Source organism: Odontesthes bonariensis, chromosome 18 (genome assembly GCF_027942865.1).
Source record: "Odontesthes bonariensis isolate fOdoBon6 chromosome 18, fOdoBon6.hap1, whole genome shotgun sequence".
Classification (NCBI taxonomy): domain Eukaryota; kingdom Metazoa; phylum Chordata; class Actinopteri; order Atheriniformes; family Atherinopsidae; genus Odontesthes; species Odontesthes bonariensis.
Window position 1 is genome coordinate 2,273,494 of NC_134523.1, and position 20,755 is coordinate 2,294,248.

General features: G+C 42.5%; 1 protein-coding gene across 2 annotated transcripts in view; it reads right to left on the reverse strand.

Annotated features, from left to right (window-relative positions):
* Positions 1-20,755, reverse strand: part of hivep1 (HIVEP zinc finger 1) — an 85,726-nt gene that overhangs the window by 20,507 nt on the left and 44,464 nt on the right. Inside the window, exon 1 of one of the 2 annotated variants that reach the window (XM_075450500.1) lies at positions 9,263-9,615. The exons of the other annotated variant lie outside the window; for it this stretch is intronic. Within the exon in view, the coding sequence (XP_075306615.1) occupies positions 9,263-9,308 (46 nt within the window). The 5' untranslated portion in view covers positions 9,309-9,615. Of the gene's footprint in view, positions 1-9,262; positions 9,616-20,755 lie in introns of those variants that run through there. 2 annotated transcript variants of the gene reach the window in all.

The window sequence follows — 20,755 nt, forward strand, 5'->3', positions numbered from 1 at the left end:
TATGCAGTATGTAGTATGCAGTATGTAGCATGTAGTATGCAGTATGTAGCATGTAGCATGCAGTATGTAGTATGCAGCATGTAGCATGCAGTATGCAGCATGTAGCATGTAGCATGCAGTATGTAGCATGTAGCATGTAGTATGCAGTATGCAGCATGTAGCATGTAGTATGCAGCATGCAGTATGTAGCACGTAGCATGTAGTATGTAGTATGCAGTATGTAGCACGTAGCATGCAGCATGCAGTATGTAGCATGTAGCATGTAGTATGCAGTAGGCGGTTTCGAAAAGTTCTGTTTTTTCTCAGCCATAGTGATGTTTTGTTTTCTCACAGTTTAGTTATTGTCATCTGGCAATAACCTTGTTTTTTTTGTTGTTGTTTTTTTTTTAAATAATAAATCAAGTTTGCTTTTTGAAGTCCTTTTACACCTCGCACCACCCAAACCTGACAGAGACGCCTCACTGAGGCACAAAGTCGGGATCTTTAAACGTCCAAGTCGACCTGAGGAGCCTCGTAAAAACCTTAAAGAGGCCGGTGGAAAAGCACCTGAAGGACAACTCGTCCCTCAGCTTTGAGAAAACCCCCAAAAAATTTGTTTCTGTGGATTTATTCCTTCTGTTCCTTCTGTCCTTTAACTCAGAAAAGCTCCTTTTTGGTCCTTTTTTCCTTCCCTGAACCATAAAGTCTGTCTGATCCTGTGGAAATTCATCGTTTGTTGCTTCTGAGTTCGCCCACAGGAACGTGTGAAACACTCTGAACAGCAGCAGCTCAGGCGTCCTTTAAGCATCAGTCGGGTTTTAGTTGGACTTTAGTTAAATTAATCTTAAACATTCTTTCTTTAAACCGCTGATTTATTTCTTCTCACGGCGCCGAGCTGCATCAGCCTCTGATGTTTTTAAGCCTTCTCGCTCTGATCAGAGACCTCCCGACGTCTCCTGATGTGGCGTCACAACGAGCGACTCGCAGATAAAGCTGCAGCCATCTTTGATCCGGCTGGAGCCGCCGGCCTGAAAACCCGCTGTGCCTCCAAATGCCAAACAGACGCCATCAGTGACTGCTGATGGAGAAACTGCCGTTACAGTGACAGAGAACAAAAGGACGCTAGCAGAGAACGAAAGGAAGCTAGCAGAGAACGAAAGAAAGCTAGCAGAGAACGAAAGGAAGCTAGCAGAGAACGAAAGGAAGCTTGCAGAGAACGAAAGGAAGCTAGCAGAGACCAGAAGGAAGCTAGCAGAGAACAGAAGGAAGCTAGCAGAGAACAGAAGGAAGCTAGCAGAGAACAGAAGGAAGCTAGCAGAGAACGAAAGGAAGCTAGCAGAGAACGAAAGGAAGCTTGCAGAGAACGAAAGGAAGCTAGCAGAGACCAGAAGGAAGCTAGCAGAGAACAGAAGGAAGCTAGCAGAGAACAGAAGGAAGCTAGCAGAGAACGAAAGGAAGCTAGCAGAGAACGAAAGGAAGCTTGCAGAGAACGAAAGGAAGCTAGCAGAGACCAGAAGGAAGCTAGCAGAGAACAGAAGGAAGCTAGCAGAGAACGAAAGGAAGCTAGCAGAGAACGAAAGGAAGCTAGCAGAGAACGAAAGGAAGCTAGCAGAGAACGAAAGGAAGCTAGCAGAGAACGAAAGGAAGCTAGCAGAGACCAGAAGGAAGCTAGCAGAGAACGAAAGAAAGCTAGCAGAGAGCAGAAGGAAGCTAGCAGAGAGCAGAAGGAAGCTAGCAGAGAACAGAAGGAAGCTAGCAGAGAACAGAAGGAAGCTAGCAGAGAACAGAAGGAAGCTAGCAGAGAGCAGAAGGAAGCTAGCAGAGAACGAAAGAAAGCTAGCAGAGAGCAGAAGGAAGCTAGCAGAGAGCAGAAGGATGCTAGCAGAGAGCAGAAGGAAGCTAGCAGAGAACGAAAGAAAGCTAGCAGAGAACAGAAGGAAGCTAGCAGAGAACAGAAGGAAGCTAGCAGAGAACAGAAAGAAGCTAGCAGAGAACAGAAGGAAGCTAGCAGCTCGAAGGAAGCTAGCAGAGAGCAGAAGGAAGCTAGCAGAGAACGAAAGAAAGCTAGCAGGGAACAGAAGAAAGCTAGCAGAGAACAGATGGAAGCTAGCAGAGAACAGAAGGAAGCTAGCAGAGAACAGAAGGAAGCTAGCAGAGAGCAGAAGGAAGCTAGCAGAGAACGAAAGAAAGCTAGCAGAGAACAGAAGGAAGCTAGCAGAGAACAGAAGAAAGCTAGCAGAGAACAGAAGGAAGCTAGCAGAGAACAGAAGGAAGCTAGCAGAGAACAGAAGGAAGCTAGCAGAGAACAGAAGGAAGCTAGCAGAGAACAGAAGAAAGCTAGCAGAGAACAGAAGGAAGCTAGCAGAGAACAGAAAGAACCACCAGACGGGCGCCAGAACAGGTCCGGTTCAACCCAGCAAACCCAGGTTGGACGGGACTGAGGTCAGAGGGGAAAGTTTGGAAGGTGGAGGAGGAGGAGAGACGCCCGAGCTGAAGATGACGAGACGGGAGTCGGCAGCTGCCCTCTTCTCCACCAGGATTATGTAACGGCAGCTTCTCCATCAGCGCGCTGCACCCACCCGGCTGGGTGACTTTTTCCAGCTCGATAGGAGCAGACGGCACAAAGCGACTCGTAAATTCATCCATTAGCCGCTCAACGGATCAGCTGATCGATACGGAACATTGATCGATATTGATCCTGCGTCGCTGCTTTACGGTTTCAGATGTTCTTTGTGAAAACTGAGCGTTTTCCAGTGGAAAAACAGAAGCTACGTTGATGTTTTCTCACAGTTTGGAAACCAAATAAAGAGCCGAATGATGAAAAAAAAATCTATTAAAACGAAAGCAGCCGCTTTTTGGGTCGTTGATCGGATGATAATAAAGAGTATTTCTGTCCAACTGAAACATCAACGGCTGATCAGACTCGCAGAGGATGATAACAAGATGTGAAAGTGAAAGGTTTTAAGGCGTTATGAGGAACTAAAGACAGAAATCTGCTGTTTGAACATCTGAAATGTGGAACTTGAAGGAAATTCAATAATTAAAAAATTATAATTATATAAAAAATAATAATACATAATAATTCTAATAAATTATTATATTATTATTATATTAAATTATTATAATAAATAATAATTATAAAAATCATTAAAAAAATTCAATAATTCATAATGGAGACCAATCGGCAGCTCTGGTGAACAGTTTGAGCTCCTCTAGCTGTGAGTTCAACTTTCATGTGAAGCAACCGTTCTGCTGATCTGAACGGTGATGTCATCATCAAACATCTGCCTCTTCTTCTGCGGACGAAGGCCGCTGCGGCGAACGGTTGCCAGGGTTACCATCAGCATCACAACTCCTCCGAAATGTGAAAGACTTGAACAAAGATGGGGCCTGTTCATCCGCCTCACAGCTGCTTCAGCATTGAGGGATCAGGCTCTGATCACAGGCCGGAGGACGGAGAGCTTCCACATCGGATCGTTCACACTTTTAGGGCTCGACTGGAGTCTGACAGAAGTCAGAAACTCTGATAATCCTGCAGAATGAAAGCTAAGCGACACTCTGAAACAAAGACGGACGGACTTTATCGTCCCGGGGACAGCGAGACGAAGAGGGGACGAAGTATTGATCTGAGCCGAGCTGCTGCCCCCACAGGAAGCTGGAGGTGGAGGCCGCTGATTATCGGGGCTGCGTGGGCACCCCTGTGCAAACCTGATGTAACCAGAAGCCTGCGGGGGGGCGTGTGGGCTCTGATGGTGCAGGATGGAGCGAACATCGGCTCCTTTAGGCGTTCAGCTTCTGCCTTCAGACGCCGTCCAAATGCAGAAAGAAGCTCCTCTTTTTTTCTGTTTGGGTCCTTTAGTCTTAAATGTTTTATATTTTCATGTGAAATTCTGCAACTTCAATTCAATTAATTTTTATTTATATAGCGCCAAATACAACAAATGTCATCTCAAGGCACTTAAATAATAAAGTCCAATTCAGGCAAATTGGAATTCAATTAGATAAGAGAGTTCATGTGAACTTAAGCCCAGTTTTTTACATTTGAAAACATACTGAGCGATAATTATAACACTGAGAAAGCATTTTAAGCAGGACTGGGCGAGTTAACTCGTTATTATCGCGTTAACGTGTTAATTATTTTTAACGCCGATAAATATTTTATCGCACATTAACGCAGGTTTAATTTATTTTATTATTGTAAAAGTCTGTTGCTCACAGGCTTTTATTTTGTAAACAGAGAACAGAAGGACGCTAGCAGAGAACATAAGGAAGCTAGCAGAGAACATAAGGAAGCTAGGAGAGAACATAAGGAAGCTAGCAGAGAACAGAAGGAAGCTAGCAGAGAACATAAGGAAGCTAGGAGAGAACATAAGGAAGCTAGGAGAGAACAGAAGGAAGCTAGCAGAGAACAGAAGGAAGCTAGCACAGAACAGAAGGAAGCTAGCAGAGAACAGAAGGAAGCTAGCAGAGAACGGAAGGAAGCTAGCAGAGAACATAAGGAAGCTAGCAGAGAACATAAGGAAGCTAGGAGAGAACAGAAGGAAGCTAGCAGAGAACAGAAGGAAGCTAGCAGAGAACGGAAGGAAGCTAGCAGAGAACATAAGGAAGCTAGCAGAGAACATAAGGAAGCTAGGAGAGAACAGAAGGAAGCTAGCAGAGAACAGAAGGAAGCTAGCAGAGAACGGAAAGAAGCTAGCAGAAAACAGGAGGAAGCTAGCAGAGAACAGAAGGAAGCTAGCAGAGAACAGAAGAAAGCTAGCAGAGAACAGAAGGAAGCTAGCAGAGAACAGAAGGAAGCTAGCAGAGAACGGAAGGAAGCTAGCAGAGAACATAAGGAAGCTAGCAGAGAACATAAGGAAGCTAGGAGAGAACAGAAGGAAGCTAGCAGAGAACAGAAGGAAGCTAGCAGAGAACAGAAGGAAGCTAGCAGAGAACATAAGGAAGCTAGCAGAGAACATAAGGAAGCTAGGAGAGAACAGAAGGAAGCTAGCAGAGAACAGAAGGAAGCTAGCAGAGAACGGAAGGAAGCTAGCAGAGAACATAAGGAAGCTAGCAGAGAACATAAGGAAGCTAGGAGAGAACAGAAGGAAGCTAGCAGAGAACAGAAGGAAGCTAGCAGAGAACGGAAGGAAGCTAGCAGAGAACATAAGGAAGCTAGCAGAGAACATAAGGAAGCTAGGAGAGAACAGAAGGAAGCTAGCAGAGAACAGAAGGAAGCTAGCAGAGAACGGAAAGAAGCTAGCAGAAAACAGGAGGAAGCTAGCAGAGAACAGAAGGAAGCTAGCAGAGAACAGAAGAAAGCTAGCAGAGAACAGAAGGAAGCTAGCAGAGAACAGAAGGAAGCTAGCAGAGAACAGAAGGAAGCTAGAAGAGAACAGAAGGAAGCTAGCAGAGAACGGAAGGAAGCTAGCAGAGAACGGAAGGAAGCTAACAGAGAACGGAAAGAAACTAACAGAGAACAGAAGGAAGCTAGCAGAGAACAGAAAGAAGCTAACAGAGAACGGAAAGAAACTAACAGAGAACAGAAGGAAGCTAACAGAGAACGGAAAGAAGCTAGCAGAGAACAGAAGGAAGCTAACAGAGAACAGAAGGAAGCTAGCAGAGAACAGAAGGAAACTAACAGAGAACAGAAGGAAGCTAACAGAGAACGGAAAGAAGGTAGCAGAGAACAGAAGGAAGCTAACAGAGAACAGAAGGAAGCTAACAGAGAACGGAAAGAAGCTAACAGAACAGAAGGAAGCTAGCAGAGAACAGAAGGAAGCTAACAGAGAACAGAAGGAAGCTAGCAGAGAACGGAAGGAAGCTAACAGAGAACGGAAAGAAGCTAGCAGAGAACAGAAGGAAGCTAACAGAGAACGGAAAGAAGCTAACAGAGAACAGAAGGAAGCTAGCAGAGAACAGAAGGAAGCTAACAGAGAACAGAAAGAAGCTAACAGAGAACAGAAGGAAGCTAACAGAGAACAGAAGGAAGCTAACAGAGAACGGAAAGAAGCTAACAGAGAACAGAAGGAAGCTAACAGAGAACGGCAAGAAGCTAGCGGAGAACAGAAGGAAGCTAGCGGAGAACAGAAGGAAGCTAGCGGAGAACAGAAGGAAGCTAGCGGAGAACAGAAGGAAGCTGAGGCAACTTGTGTTTATTGCATTGGACAAATAGTGGCTAATTTTTTGTTGAAATGTCACCAGAACTACCCCGCCCTTTAAAATATATCTGAATATGACACTAAAACTTGGTTTTGTTCTTTTTACATCCAGTTCAACACTTAAATTTGTTGCATTTTCAGAAAATAAACCAATGAATGGTTCACGTTAAGACAGCTGTGTTGATGCAGGCCTGATTATAGAGATTATATAGCAGCTAGGTGCCAGGTGCTACTCTAACAAGGTCATCAATGTTTTCACTGCTCCTGTCATTCCTGCTTTAAATTAAAGTTCTTACAAGAGTCAAAATGTAAAGTATCAGGTCGAAGGACTCATCCTCAGCCTCAGTTACTAACTTCTTCTCACCAAGCCCAAAACCTCTGGTTAAACAGGATCATCAGATATGTGACAACAGAAACAGAGAACATCAGAGGCTACACCCACGTTAGTCATAACGCTGGACAGGACGTTCCAGGAGGAACCCGTTCAAAATGATGCAACAAATATGACAACAAGCCTGAACAATACTGAACAATACTGATCAAGCCTGATCAATACTGATCAATACTCCACCATGAAAGCTGTTAGTTTAACCTCTGAGAAGCTGAGAAGTTTAAAGTTTTAGTGAAACATTTTTCCAGAAACCTTTAAAACGTCTCAGCATGAAACTATTAAGACCTCAGTTTTCTGAAAAACACATTTGATGGATCAAACCTCCAACTTAGAGTTGAAATGTATCGTCTCTTCCTTTATTTTCATCCTTTTTTCTATTAACTCGTCCTTCATATTTCATAAAAAAAGACGATGAGTTCAGAACAAATCCTGCTTTAGTCACTGAGAACAAACACCAACTTCACCAAAAAAAAACTGGAAGTAGAAACGAGCTGCACGTCAAACTGCGTCCATCAGCGCCTCGAGTCAGAATCAGCTTCTGCTTTTCTGAAGTGTCGACAGCGTCCTCGTGTTTTCACCTCGAAGCGAGTAAACTCCGCATCGGCCCTTTAAACGGTTCGTTAAAGCGACAGAAGCGCCGGAGCTTCTAACCATCGAGCAACATGAAAACACACTTTCAGTTTCAGTTTGAAACAACATGGAAAATGTGTTTGTTAACTTCTGTACGGAGCACCGAAAGTACAGAATAAATAAATGATGATGAGAATATTAATGAAGTGATCACTTCTCTTTTCTCCGTCTGTCAGATTGTATCGTGGAGACAGGAAGTAGGGAAGATGTCTGTTGACTTGCAGTCAGGCGTCTTCTTTTAACTTTTAACACATTCATTTATTCTGCCATCCCTACAAACATGGCCGTCTCAGTCCAGCCTGTTCTGACTGGTGGTTCCATGATGGTGGAACCAGCTCCCAGCTGCTATCCTCTCCTAACACACCCAACTCAGCCCGACTCTGGACTTCTGGACCGGTTCTACTCGTCTTTTAAACAGATTTAATTCTGCTTCTGAATTAACTTAAACTACAGCATGTTGTTATGTTTATGCATTTAGCAGACACTTTTATCCAAAGCTATGAGGATGTAGCATTAAAGCTAACAATAAGCTGTTGTTCCCAACTGGTAAGTCACTTTGGCTGTGTTCCAAACCGCATACTTCTCCTACTACTCATACTAACTTTCTGAGTTAGTATGCGAGTTTGAGTAAGCGAGAAGTTCCCGGATGCATACTAGATTCTCTGAAATGTTGGGTATGCATCATGAGGTTACTACTCATACTCAAACTACCCAAGATGCAACGTAACGTGACGTCGCCGATCGTCATTTCCTGTCAAAACGGCAGTTTCAAGCTAGCTACAACGAGGGTAGGTTCACTTCCTGTTTTCAAAACAAAAGCACCAATTGTATGGTAATGGCTTTCCCTGTGATAAAAGGCAACGGGTATTTTATTTTGTGAAAATAACAGGAAGTGCGTTAGCTCACTGCAGCTAGCTTTAGTAGCCCCGAATTTGTGGGAACAAAATTGTAAACAGCCGGTATTTTGTCAGGTTTTCAACACGTCGGGGATCTAAACGACTACTTTCTGTTAAATATTTAACTACTCTAGCTCCAAGCTAAATACCTCTAATGGTGATTAAAGGTTATAAGTTCACAACAACTGAGCAGTTTCATGCGTTCAGGTTGAGTCTGTGCAGGACGTCTGCAACCAGTAGGCTTAGCTTAGCCTAGCATAAAGACAGGAAACTGAGGAAAACAACTAGCCTAGCTCCAAGCTAACTTCTTCTCATGCTGACTAAAGTAGGATTTTATTTGCTTGGTAGATAATATTCCAGCTGGGAAGACCAGACCACCAGCAGAGACCACAGGAAGTTACTGGCTGTGGATAAAATAAAATTAAAAATTAAATAAAATGGAAGGATTTAACCCTTTGGTGAAATTACAAGGATGCGCTTCGGTGACCAACGCCCACTGAATGCATGGAGGGAGGCTTTCCTAGCCTGATAAAGACCCATCCTACCAAGGTGTTTTCAGTCGTTCCAGGTAAATATTAAACATGAAAAAACACGCTTCTTTAGCCTCAGAGAAGTCCTCACAGGTGGTTTTAACTGACACGAATCAAACCGAGTACACTGGAAAAAATCTAAATCTTACCAAGTATATCTGTCTCATTGAGTATCTCATTACACTTAATATAAGACACAACTGCCTAACAAGCACCATTTCAGCCAGATATAGGGACTTGTTTGAAGACAATACATCTGGAATATCTTGTTGAATGAAAAAGTCTTGAAAACAAATTGTTTTGAGTCACATTTCACATGAAACAAGCTTTTTTTTTTCATTTGAAGAGGTTTTTAAGCTAATTTCAAGATCACTTTTATCTCAAAAGTCCTAAATATCACATTTTATTTCAAGAAATCTTGACAAGCCGATTTTCACTAGTTCCATTGGCAGATTTTTTTGCTTATTTCAAGCAAAAACGTCTTTTATTTGTTATTTTTTTACTTATTTTTGGAGGGGCATTTTTTCCAGTGTAGCAGGAAGACTCCACAATAATAACAGTGATATATGTGGAAGTTACAGCCCTGATGTTACTGCATTAGTACTCAGTCCTGGTTCATCTGCTTTGATGCACAACACTAAAGCCCCGAGTGGAAGTGAGATTTATTGTAAACTCCAGACGTAACTCAGGACTTACTCAGAGCAGCCTGAAGAAGTCCTGCAGGCTCGTCAAAGCCAAACATCCACGACAACAACAACAGAGCGGATCCCGCAGGCTCAGCCGTCCCACCGGCGACTCCCTGCTGGTTACCGCGGCGCCCTGAGTGAGTGACAGCCGCCGACTGCTTCCGGTCTTTGTTCGGTTGGACTCCGGCAGCCCGAGACGAGCAGGACTTTGGGACAGTTTTCGCTCTGCAGGACAAAATGTTCGCTTCTCCCTGTCGGGACTCTGTGGACAAACACTCGGCGACTCCTTTTGTTTGGGGAACTCGACAGAGACGTGCACACACACTCTCTCTCTCTCCTTGTCAACACAAGCAGTCACAAGTGTGTGTTTCCGCCCTATCAGCTGTGGCTGAGCGGCGGGGCGGGGCGCCGCCTGCGGTTTCCTCAGAATAATGTGACGAGGAGGGGAATTCCTGTAAGGGCGAGGGGGGAGGAGAGGCCCGGCTGACGTAACTGAAACCAGCTCCGGCACCTCCAGGGGATCCTCCCCCCGGGCGGCCTCCCTCCCTCCCCCCGGCCTGCCTCCCTCCCCCCGGCCGGCCTCCCTCCCTCCCCCCGGCCTCCCTCCCTCCCCCCGGCCTCCCTCCCTCCCCCCGGCCTCCCTCCCTGCTGCAGGGGGAGGCGTCCGATGCCTCAGCGCTCACTCAACAGAGGGAGCGACTTCTGATCCCACAGCTGTTCTTTCGCTTCCTTTTTCAGGGTGAAGTTGCATCTTTTCTTTTGTTTTCAGTCACTAAATGATCACATTCTCCCAGATTCGAACTAAAATATGATTCAGGAACAGATTTAAATGTTCAAGTCAAAGTCAAAGTCAACTTTATTGTCAGATCTGTATACGTACAGGACATACACAGGCCTGAAATGACGTTTCTCTCAAACTCAATAGTGCAGCGCAGCGGTAGCATTCAACTTAACTTAACACTTTAATACAAGGAAGAAATAAACTATGGTAACCAGTAATCAGAGTGACAGCACAATGTGGAGATACATATATATATATATATATATATATATATATATATATATATATATATATATATATATATATATACAAAGTCTCTGACATCGACATCAGAAGTAAAGTGGCATATGTAGAAGTAAGTAAAATAAGTATATGTATGTGCAAAGTAAATGTAAAGGTCCTTGATGTATTCTATGACTAAAATTATAGTATGCAGTGGATTTTGAGTAGTGTAAGTATAACATTAGTGCAAATTGAATGTTCAGATTTGTGCAGAGATGAGTGCAAAAACAGTTCTTAATGAGTTCGGTGTTGAATTTGTGAGTTATGTAGAGTCATTGATTCAGACGTGTGTTTTAAGATGAATCAATGAGTCTACATAACTCACACATTCAAACGTTGTTTAACATGTTTATGTAATTATTATTAGTATTATTTAGGCCTGCCTATTGTATATGAAGGATTTCACTGTTATTATTACGATTCTTTATTCTTCTCCACGCGGAAACGCAAATGGGGAGGCCTAAACGTATTCGAAAACTCAACAAACTTCACCCAAAATTGTCCCCCGCGTGAAATCGCATGATTTTAATATGTACTCGAAAGTGGGCGTGGCCAAACTGCTCTACAGCGCCACCTAACGCCTCATAGCAAGAACAAAAGTCTCTTGGAGGTATGCTCTGAAATGTACAAGGAGGCGGCCATTTTGGATCAAAGGGCAAATTTTGGCCATTTTTCAGATTTACACACCTCGTATTTGAACTAACTCCCTATATCATGTAAACAGCTATATCTCCCTGAGACATCATCCGATCTGCACCATATTTTTTGTGCATTATTATGTAGCAGCGCTTGACACATTGGCGTGGTACATTTCTGACATCACTAAACCCCGCCCCCACAAAACAGGAAGCGACAATAACTCCTGTCTGGAAGGTCGGATATTGGTCCAACTTTGAGCACGTGCCACTTGTGTCGTGCACTGAAGGCGATTTGGGAGATTTCTCACACGCTCCGCCCGGTGGACGGGTGCGGGAGACGCGTGACGGCGTTGATGACCACGTCGGGGCGGCGGTGCCGGCACTCAGGCGGTCGTAAGGCCGGAGCGGCACTTGGCTGCGAGGGCCGATATTACTGCTCGCAGTTTTAATTCTATGTATTATTATTGTTATGTATTGTTATTATTATTATAGTATTTATTTGTCTACCTCTTTTTTATTATTCATTTATTTATTTATTTATCTATCCTTAGTGCTCTTAATTGTTGTTGTTCTTGTCTGTTCTCTGTTAGCATCCTCCTGTTCTCTGCTAGCTTCCTTCTGTTCTCTGCTAGCTTCCTTCTGTTCTCTGCTAGCTTCCTTCTGTTCTCTGCTAGCTTCCTTCTGTTCTCTGCTAGCTTCCTTCTGTTCTCTGCTAGCTTCCTTCCGTTCTCTGCTAGCTTCCTTCTGTTCTCTGCTAGCTTCCTTCCGTTCTCTGCTAGCTTCCTTCTGCTCTCTGCTAGCTTCCTTCCGTTCTCTGCTAGCTTCCTTCTGTTCTCTGCTAGCTTCCTTCTGTTCTCTGCTAGCTTCCTTCCGTTCTCTGCTAGCTTCCTTCCGTTCTCTGCTAGCTTCCTTCCGTTCTCTGCTAGCTTCCCTCCGTTCTCTGCTAGCATCCTTCTGTTCTCTGCTAGCATCCTTCTGTTCTCTGCAAGCTTCCTTCTGTTCTCTGCTAGCTTCCTTCTGTTCTCTGCTAGCTTCCTTCTGTTCTCTGCTAGCTTCCTTCTGTTCTCTGCTAGCTTCCTTCTGTTATCTGCTAGCTTCCTTCTGTTCTCTGCTAGCTTCCTTCTGTTCTCTGCTAGCTTCCTTCTGTTATCTGCTAGCTTCCTTCCGTTCTCTGCTAGCTTCCTTCTATTCTCTGCTAGCTTCCTTCTGTTCTCTGCTAGCTTCCCTCTGTTCTCTGCTAGCTTCCTTCTGTTCTCTGCTAGCTTCCTTCTGTTCTCTGCTAGCTTCCTTCTGTTCTCTGCTAGCTTCCTTCTGTTCTCTGCTAGCTTCCCTCTGTTCTCTGCTAGCTTCCTTCTGTTATCTGCTAGCTTCCCTCTGTTCTCTGCTAGCATCCTTCTCAGCTAACAAGCCGACTGATTTCCATTAAAATGCTAACGTGAAATGTTCCCTTGTGTTTGTTCCGCTCAGTGGACTCGATATGTGAACCGGCTGCTTTCTGCTGAGATGCTGTAGCGTTGACGTTGTGCTATCGTGCTAAGCTAACTGGCACACAACCGATAGCAGCAAGTCATTCAAGGAAACAGACAGTGGAGCGAGGCTTCTACATAAAAACTACAGAAAGATGCTGATGTTAAAAGTGTGTTTGCACAACAAATGTTATGGCACTTTCATTCATATGGCAGCACATTTAAAATAAAGCTAAATGCTAAAAGCTATACGCTACTTTTGGATTCATTTTTGGATTCTGCGTACAAATGCGATTAATCGTGATTAATCAGGGAAATCATGTGATTAATTAGATTAAAAATTTAATCGTTGCCCAGCCCTAATATATATATATATATGTGTGTACACACATATACACCAATCAGCCATAACATTAACACCACCTTTCTAACATAGAGTGCGCTCTCCTGGTACCTTAGCAAAGGACCCTTTGGGCCCTGTGGGTGTCGGGCTCGCTTCCCACAGATGCTATGATCCTATCACATCGGTATCTGGAGCGCTTAGAGCTCAGGGGAACGCCTCAGGCTCTCTGACAGCTCAGGGCTGGTGTTGCCATATTGTGTGACTATGCTGGCTGTATATATGTATATATTCCAAAGAATGAGCCGAGTTTCTGCAGGTTTCTGGGGTCAAAGTGTGCCATGGAAGCCGGCTGGTCACCGGTCACCATGCCGGCTGCGTCCCGTAAACAACCAGCCAGGTGTTGCATCAGCATGTGGCCGAGTGCCTTCGACCTCCGAGCAGAGCAAAGAGGAAGCTCCCTCTGCTTTACTTTTGGATTAGTCATTGTGGGGAACTCTTTGGGTTTTTACAGAGGAGGCTGAGAAAATCACCGATATTTACCGAGGCCGCACAGTTTGTGCTGCGTCACCGCTGGTGAAAAGCTGGCGGCCGGATCAACACGCTCGCTGGAGTTTGTGTTGGCAGCTGAAGGCCAGAATAAGCAGTGAGTCAGCTCAGCCTCATCTCTGTGGGAACATCTGAGCTAATGATAGCTGAGCCGCTGATGGTGCCGCTGACCTCTGACCTCCTTAATCAGGGTTACACTCATTCCACTGAACCCGGTCCAGAACCATCCCAGATGAACACATAAATACAGAAACGGCTGAATAAATACAGTAAATACAGAAAAACATCCAATTGTTAGCTGTTTAAGCTGGAATATTTAGAATTTCTTCCCGTTTTAACGTATTTATTTCTGTCATCTGACCAGCAGGACCAGCAAACCTTCTCCTTTGCAGAAACTTGAGTACTTTTAGCTGTAGCAACTATGTTAACATAACATCCTGGTACTTAAAGGGACAGTTCGCCTCTTCTGACATGAAGCTGTGTAACATCCCATATCAGCAGCATCATTTCTGAACATCTTCTTACCCCCTGCTGCGTCCTGTGAGCAGAGTTCCAGCCTCGTTTTGGTGTTGATGAAGGTAGTCCGGCTAGTTGGCTGGGGTTTAAAAAATAAAGCGTTTTGCTTCTCAGAACAATATGCGTTCAACAGAGTAATACATTTGCATCACAAAATGGTTCTCCAGGAAAAAGTCAGACCTTTCCTTTGCTTTCATTTAGTTTCCTTTCCTTTCCTTTCCTTTCCTTTTCTTTTCTTTAGTTTCCTTTCCTTTTCTTTCCTGTCCTTTCGTTTCGTTTCCTTTCCTTCTCTTTAATTTCGTTTAGTTTCCTTTCCTTTCCTTTTGTTTAGTTTCCTTTCCTTCTCTTTCCTTTCCTCGTCTTTCCTTTCCTTTTGTTTCCTGTCCTTGTTTCCTTTCCTTTCCTTTCATTTAGTTTCCTTTCCTTGTCTTTCCTTTCCTTCTCTTTTCTTTCCTTGTCTTTCCTGTCCTTTCCTTTTGTTTCCTTTCCTTCTCTTTGCTTTCGTTTAGTTTCCTTTCCTCGTCTTTCCTTTCCTTGTTTCCTTTCCTTTCCTTTTGTTTAGTTTCCTTTCCTTTCCTTTCCTTTCCTTTGCTTTCGTTTAGTTTCCTTTCCTTTCCTTTCCTTTCCTTTCCTTTTGTTTCCTTTCCTTTTTTCCTTTCCTTCTCTTTTCTTTCCTTGTTTCCTTTCCTTTCCCTGCTGTGCAGACTGAAGCACAGAGCGAGCAGTCCCCTGCTTCCGAGCAGCAAACAGCGTAACAGGCGCGGCTGTCGGCAGGCGGCAGCAGGCAGTGATACGAAGGGAGAGAAAATAGGGCCAAGCGATTGTGAGGTCTGACTTTTTCCTGGAGAACCGTTTTGGGATGCAAATGTATTACTCTGTTGAACGCATATTGTTCTGAGAAGCAAAACGCTTTATTTTTTAAACCCCAGCCAACTAGCCGGACTACCTTCATCAACACCAAAACGAGGCTGGAACTCTGCTCACAGGACGCAGCAGGGGGTAAGAAGATGTTCAGAAATGATGTTGCTGATATGGGATGTCACACAGCTTCATGTCAGAAGAGGCGAACTGTCCCTTTAAGTATCTGAGTAACTCTTCCAATCCGCCCAGTTATCTGCTGAGGCTCATCTCTGGTGATAACTCGGTGAGATTTTTATAACTCTGAAACACAATCAGAGGACTCTAACTCGTCCACCTGGCAGCTGCTGGTCCAGTTTCTCAGATTCTAATCACGGTGCCGTCCTCTGTGCAGAATCAGAAACTATCTTCCAGGAAAAGTCTTAATTAGATCTGGTGCTTCTGAGGCCAGGACAGCGAGAGGCAGCGAGGGGAACAAAAGGCAGCGAGCCTGTCAGGAAATAAGGACCCGGAGGGACGTGAGGTCATTGATCATCTTATAAAACAGCAGCGAGATGCTGCTCGGGCTCAGCTTCAGCTTCTCCTCCTCCGCCCGTCGTCTCTCCATCTGCTGCCTCAAACATTTCAGGGAGGAGCCGAGATGCCGCTGAGAGCCGAAAACCCATTAAACTTTCCTCAATTCAGTTTACTGCACAAAAAATTTGTGTTTCGGAGTAGTATGATCCATTAGAAGTGACCACATATTTACCTTTTCGACTAATTAGTTTTCTGTCAACACAACCTGAACACCAGCTCATTGTCTGCAGCATTAAAAATAAATCACTTTCAGTTTTAACAGTTTTAGAGCATAAATTCTGCTGTTTAGATTCCTTTTTTTTAAAGATTAAATTACTTATTTGTTCAAAGAAGCATTATTTAATTTTTTTTTATCATCAAGGGCATGAAAAACAGCTAAATTTAGGTGATGAAACCGTTTTTTTGTTCGTATGATGAGCAGATTGAAAGAATTCATTATTCTGATTTTTATTGTATTTTTTGCTCAGTAAAGCTCTCAGGAACAAACAAACAATTGTTGGGATTTCCTGACATAAAGTTTCAGTATTCTATGAGTTCAAATAATGCCTTAGGAAAGCTTTTTTGCATATAAGTGCTTAGATTTCTGTACAGAGTTAGAGTATTTTAAAGTTTACCTTGACAGAGGCTGAGCAGTCTATCATATGAACGGTTGGGTCAAAGCTTTATGAATCTTGGAGATACAAAAATTATTTTCTAATAAGTGATAATTCACACTTGGAGCACTTATCCAAAAGTTGCTAATTTTCACAATAATTTGAGTTCATTTGAATTTCATATCCATGAAAATAAGTCTTTGACAGGAAAAAATTGTTTTTGTTATGAAAAAGACAGAAGAATGAAGAATTTTTTTGTGTTACAGCATGTTGTTACAGCATGTTGTTAACTGTGTTACAGCCTGTTGTTACAGCCTGTTGTTACAGCCTGTTGTTACAGCATGTTGTTACAGCATGTTGTTAACTGTGTTACAGCCTGTTGTTAACTGTGTTACAGCATGTTGTTAACTGTGTTACAGCATGTTGTTACAGCATGTTGTTAACTGTGTTACAGCATGTTGTTACAGCATGTTGTTAACTGTGTTACAGCATGTTGTTACAGCATGTTGTTAACTGTGTTACAGCATGTTGTTAACTGTGTTACAGCATGTTGTTACAGCATGTTGTTAACTGTGTTACAGCATGTTGTTACAGCATGTTGTTAACTGTGTTACAGCATGTTGTTACAGCATGTTGTTACAGCATGTTGTTAACTGTGTTACAGCATGTTGTTACAGCATGTTGTTACAGCATGTTGTTACAGCATGTTGTTACAGCATGTTGTTACAGCATGTTGTTAACTGTGTTACAGCATGTTGTTACAGCATGTTGTTACAGCATGTTGTTAACTGTGTTACAGCATGTTGTTACAGCATGTTGTTACAGCATGTTGTTAACTGTGTTACAGCATGTTGTTACAGCATGTTGTTAACTGTGTTACAGCATGTTGTTACAGCATGTTGTTAACTGTGTTACAGCATGTTGTTACAGCATGTTGTTAACTGTGTTACAGCCTGTTGCTAACTGTGTTACAGCATGTTGTTACAGCCTGTTGTTACAGCATGTTGTTACAGCATGTTGTTACAGCATGTTGTTACAGCATGTTGTTACAGCATGTTGTTAACTGTGTTACAGCATGTTGTTACAGCATGTTGTTAACTGTGTTACAGCATGTTGTTACAGCATGTTGTTACAGCATGTTGTTAACTGTGTTACAGCATGTTGTTACAGCATGTTGTTAACTGTGTTACAGCATGTTGTTACAGCATGTTGTTAACTGTGTTACAGCATGTTGTTACAGCATGTTGTTAACTGTGTTACAGCCTGTTGCTAACTGTGTTACAGCATGTTGTTACAGCCTGTTGTTACAGCATGTTGTTAACTGTGTTACAGCATGTTGTTAACTGTGTTACAGCATGTTGTTAACTGTGTTACAGCCTGTTGTTACAGCATGTTGTTAACTGTGTTACAGCATGTTGTTAACTGTGTTACAGCATGTTGTTACAGCATGTTGTTACAGCATGTTGTTAACTGTGTTACAGCCTGTTGTTACAGCATGTTGTTAACTGTGTTACAGCCTGTTGTTAACTGTGTTACAGCATGTTGTTAACTGTTACAGCATGTTGTTAATTGTGTTACAGCATGTTGTTACAGCATGTTGTTAACTGTGTTACAGCATGTTGTTACAGCATGTTGTTACAGCATGTTGTTAACTGTGTTACAGCATGTTGTTACAGCATGTTGTTACAGCATGTTGTTACAGCATGTTGTTACAGCATGTTGTTACAGCATGTTGTTACAGCATGTTGTTAACTGTGTTACAGCATGTTGTTACAGCATGTTGTTAACTGTGTTACAGCATGTTGTTACAGCATGTTGTTAACTGTGTTACAGCATGTTGTTAACTGTGTTACAGCATGTTGTTACAGCATGTTGTTACAGCATGTTGTTAACTGTGTTACAGCCTGTTGTTAACTGTGTTACAGCATGTTGTTAACTGTTACAGCATGTTGTTAATTGTGTTACAGCATGTTGTTACAGCATGTTGTTAATTGTGTTACAGCATGTTGTTACAGCATGTTGTTAACTGTGTTACAGCATGTTGTTACAGCATGTTGTTAACTGTGTTACAGCCTGTTGCTAACTGTGTTACAGCATGTTGTTAACTGTGTTACAGCCTGTTGCTAACTGTGTTACAGCCTGTTGTTAACTGTGTTACAGCATGTTGTTAACTGTTACAGCATGTTGTTAATTGTGTTACAGCATGTTGTTACAGCATGTTGTTAACTGTGTTACAGCATGTTGTTACAGCATGTTGTTAACTGTGTTACAGCATGTTGTTACAGCATGTTGTTAACTGTGTTACAGCATGTTGTTACAGCATGTTGTTAACTGTGTTACAGCCTGTTGCTAACTGTGTTACAGCATGTTGTTACAGCCTGTTGTTACAGCATGTTGTTACAGCATGTTGTTACAGCATGTTGTTACAGCATGTTGTTACAGCATGTTGTTACAGCATGTTGTTAACTGTGTTACAGCATGTTGTTACAGCATGTTGTTAACTGTGTTACAGCATGTTGTTACAGCATGTTGTTACAGCATGTTGTTAACTGTGTTACAGCATGTTGTTACAGCATGTTGTTAACTGTGTTACAGCATGTTGTTACAGCATGTTGTTAACTGTGTTACAGCATGTTGTTACAGCATGTTGTTAACTGTGTTACAGCCTGTTGCTAACTGTGTTACAGCATGTTGTTACAGCCTGTTGTTACAGCATGTTGTTAACTGTGTTACAGCATGTTGTTAACTGTGTTACAGCATGTTGTTAACTGTGTTACAGCCTGTTGTTACAGCATGTTGTTAACTGTGTTACAGCATGTTGTTAACTGTGTTACAGCATGTTGTTACAGCATGTTGTTACAGCATGTTGTTAACTGTGTTACAGCCTGTTGTTACAGCATGTTGTTAACTGTGTTACAGCCTGTTGTTAACTGTGTTACAGCATGTTGTTAACTGTTACAGCATGTTGTTAATTGTGTTACAGCATGTTGTTACAGCATGTTGTTAACTGTGTTACAGCATGTTGTTACAGCATGTTGTTACAGCATGTTGTTACAGCATGTTGTTAACTGTGTTACAGCATGTTGTTACAGCATGTTGTTACAGCATGTTGTTACAGCATGTTGTTAACTGTGTTACAGCATGTTGTTACAGCATGTTGTTAACTGTGTTACAGCATGTTGTTACAGCATGTTGTTAACTGTGTTACAGCATGTTGTTAACTGTGTTACAGCATGTTGTTACAGCATGTTGTTACAGCATGTTGTTAACTGTGTTACAGCCTGTTGTTAACTGTGTTACAGCATGTTGTTAACTGTTACAGCATGTTGTTAATTGTGTTACAGCATGTTGTTACAGCATGTTGTTAATTGTGTTACAGCATGTTGTTACAGCATGTTGTTAACTGTGTTACAGCATGTTGTTACAGCATGTTGTTAACTGTGTTACAGCCTGTTGCTAACTGTGTTACAGCATGTTGTTAACTGTGTTACAGCCTGTTGCTAACTGTGTTACAGCCTGTTGTTAACTGTGTTACAGCATGTTGTTAATTGTGTTACAGCATGTTGTTACAGCATGTTGTTAACTGTGTTACAGCATGTTGTTACAGCATGTTGTTAACTGTGTTACAGCCTGTTGCTAACTGTGTTACAGCCTGTTGCTAACTGTGTTACAGCCTGTTGTTAACTGTGTTACAGCCTGTTGTTACAGCATGTTGTTAATTGTGTTACAGCATGTTGTTACAGCATGTTGTTAACTGTGTTACAGCATGTTGTTACAGCATGTTGTTAACTGTGTTACAGCCTGTTGTTACAGCATGTTGTTACAGCATGTTGTTAACTGTGTTACAGCCTGTTGTTACAGCATGTTGTTAACTGTGTTACAGCCTGTTGTTACAGCATGTTGTTAACTGTGTTACAGCCTGTTGTTACAGCATGTTGTTAACTGTGTTACAGCCTGTTGTTACAGCATGTTGTTAACTGTGTTACAGCTTGTTGTTACAGCATGTTGTTAACTGTGTTACAGCCTGTTGTTAACTGTGTTACAGCATGTTGTTAACTGTGTTACAGCTTGTTGTTACAGCATGTTGTTAACTGTGTTACAGCCTGTTGTTAACTGTGTTACAGCATGTTGTTAACTGTGTTACAGCATGTTGTTAACTGTGTTACAGCCTGTTGTTAACTGTGTTACAGCCTGTTGTTAACTGTGTTACAGCCTGTTGTTAACTGTGTTACAGCATGTTGTTACAGCCTGTTGTTAACTGTGTTACAGCCTGTTGTTAACTGTGTTACAGCATGTTGTTAAAGCATGTTGTTAACTGTGTTACAGCCTGTTGTTACAGCATGTTGTTAACTGTGTTACAGCATGTTGTTACAGCATGTTGTTAACTGTGTTACAGCATGTTGTTAACTGTGTTACAGCATGTTGTTACAGCATGTTGTTAACTGTGTTACAGCATGTTGTTAACTGTGTTACAGCATGTTGTTACAGCATGTTGTTAACTGTGTTACAGCATGTTGTTAACTGTGTTACAGCCTGTTGTTACAGCATGTTGTTACAGCATGTTGTTAACTGTGTTACAGCATGTTGTTAACTGTGTTACAGCCTGTTGTTACAGCATGTTGTTAACTGTGTTACAGCATGTTGTTACAGCATGTTGTTAACTGTGTTACAGCCTGTTGCTAACTGTGTTACAGCATGTTTTTAACTGTGTTACAGCATGTTGTTAACTGTGTTACAGCCTGTTGTTACAGCCTGTTGTTACAGCATGTTGTTAACTGTGTTACAGCATGTTGTTACAGCATGTTGTTAACTGTGTTACAGCATGTTGTTACAGCATGTTGTTAACTGTGTTACAGCCTGTTGCTAACTGTGTTACAGCATGTTGTTAACTGTGTTACAGCCTG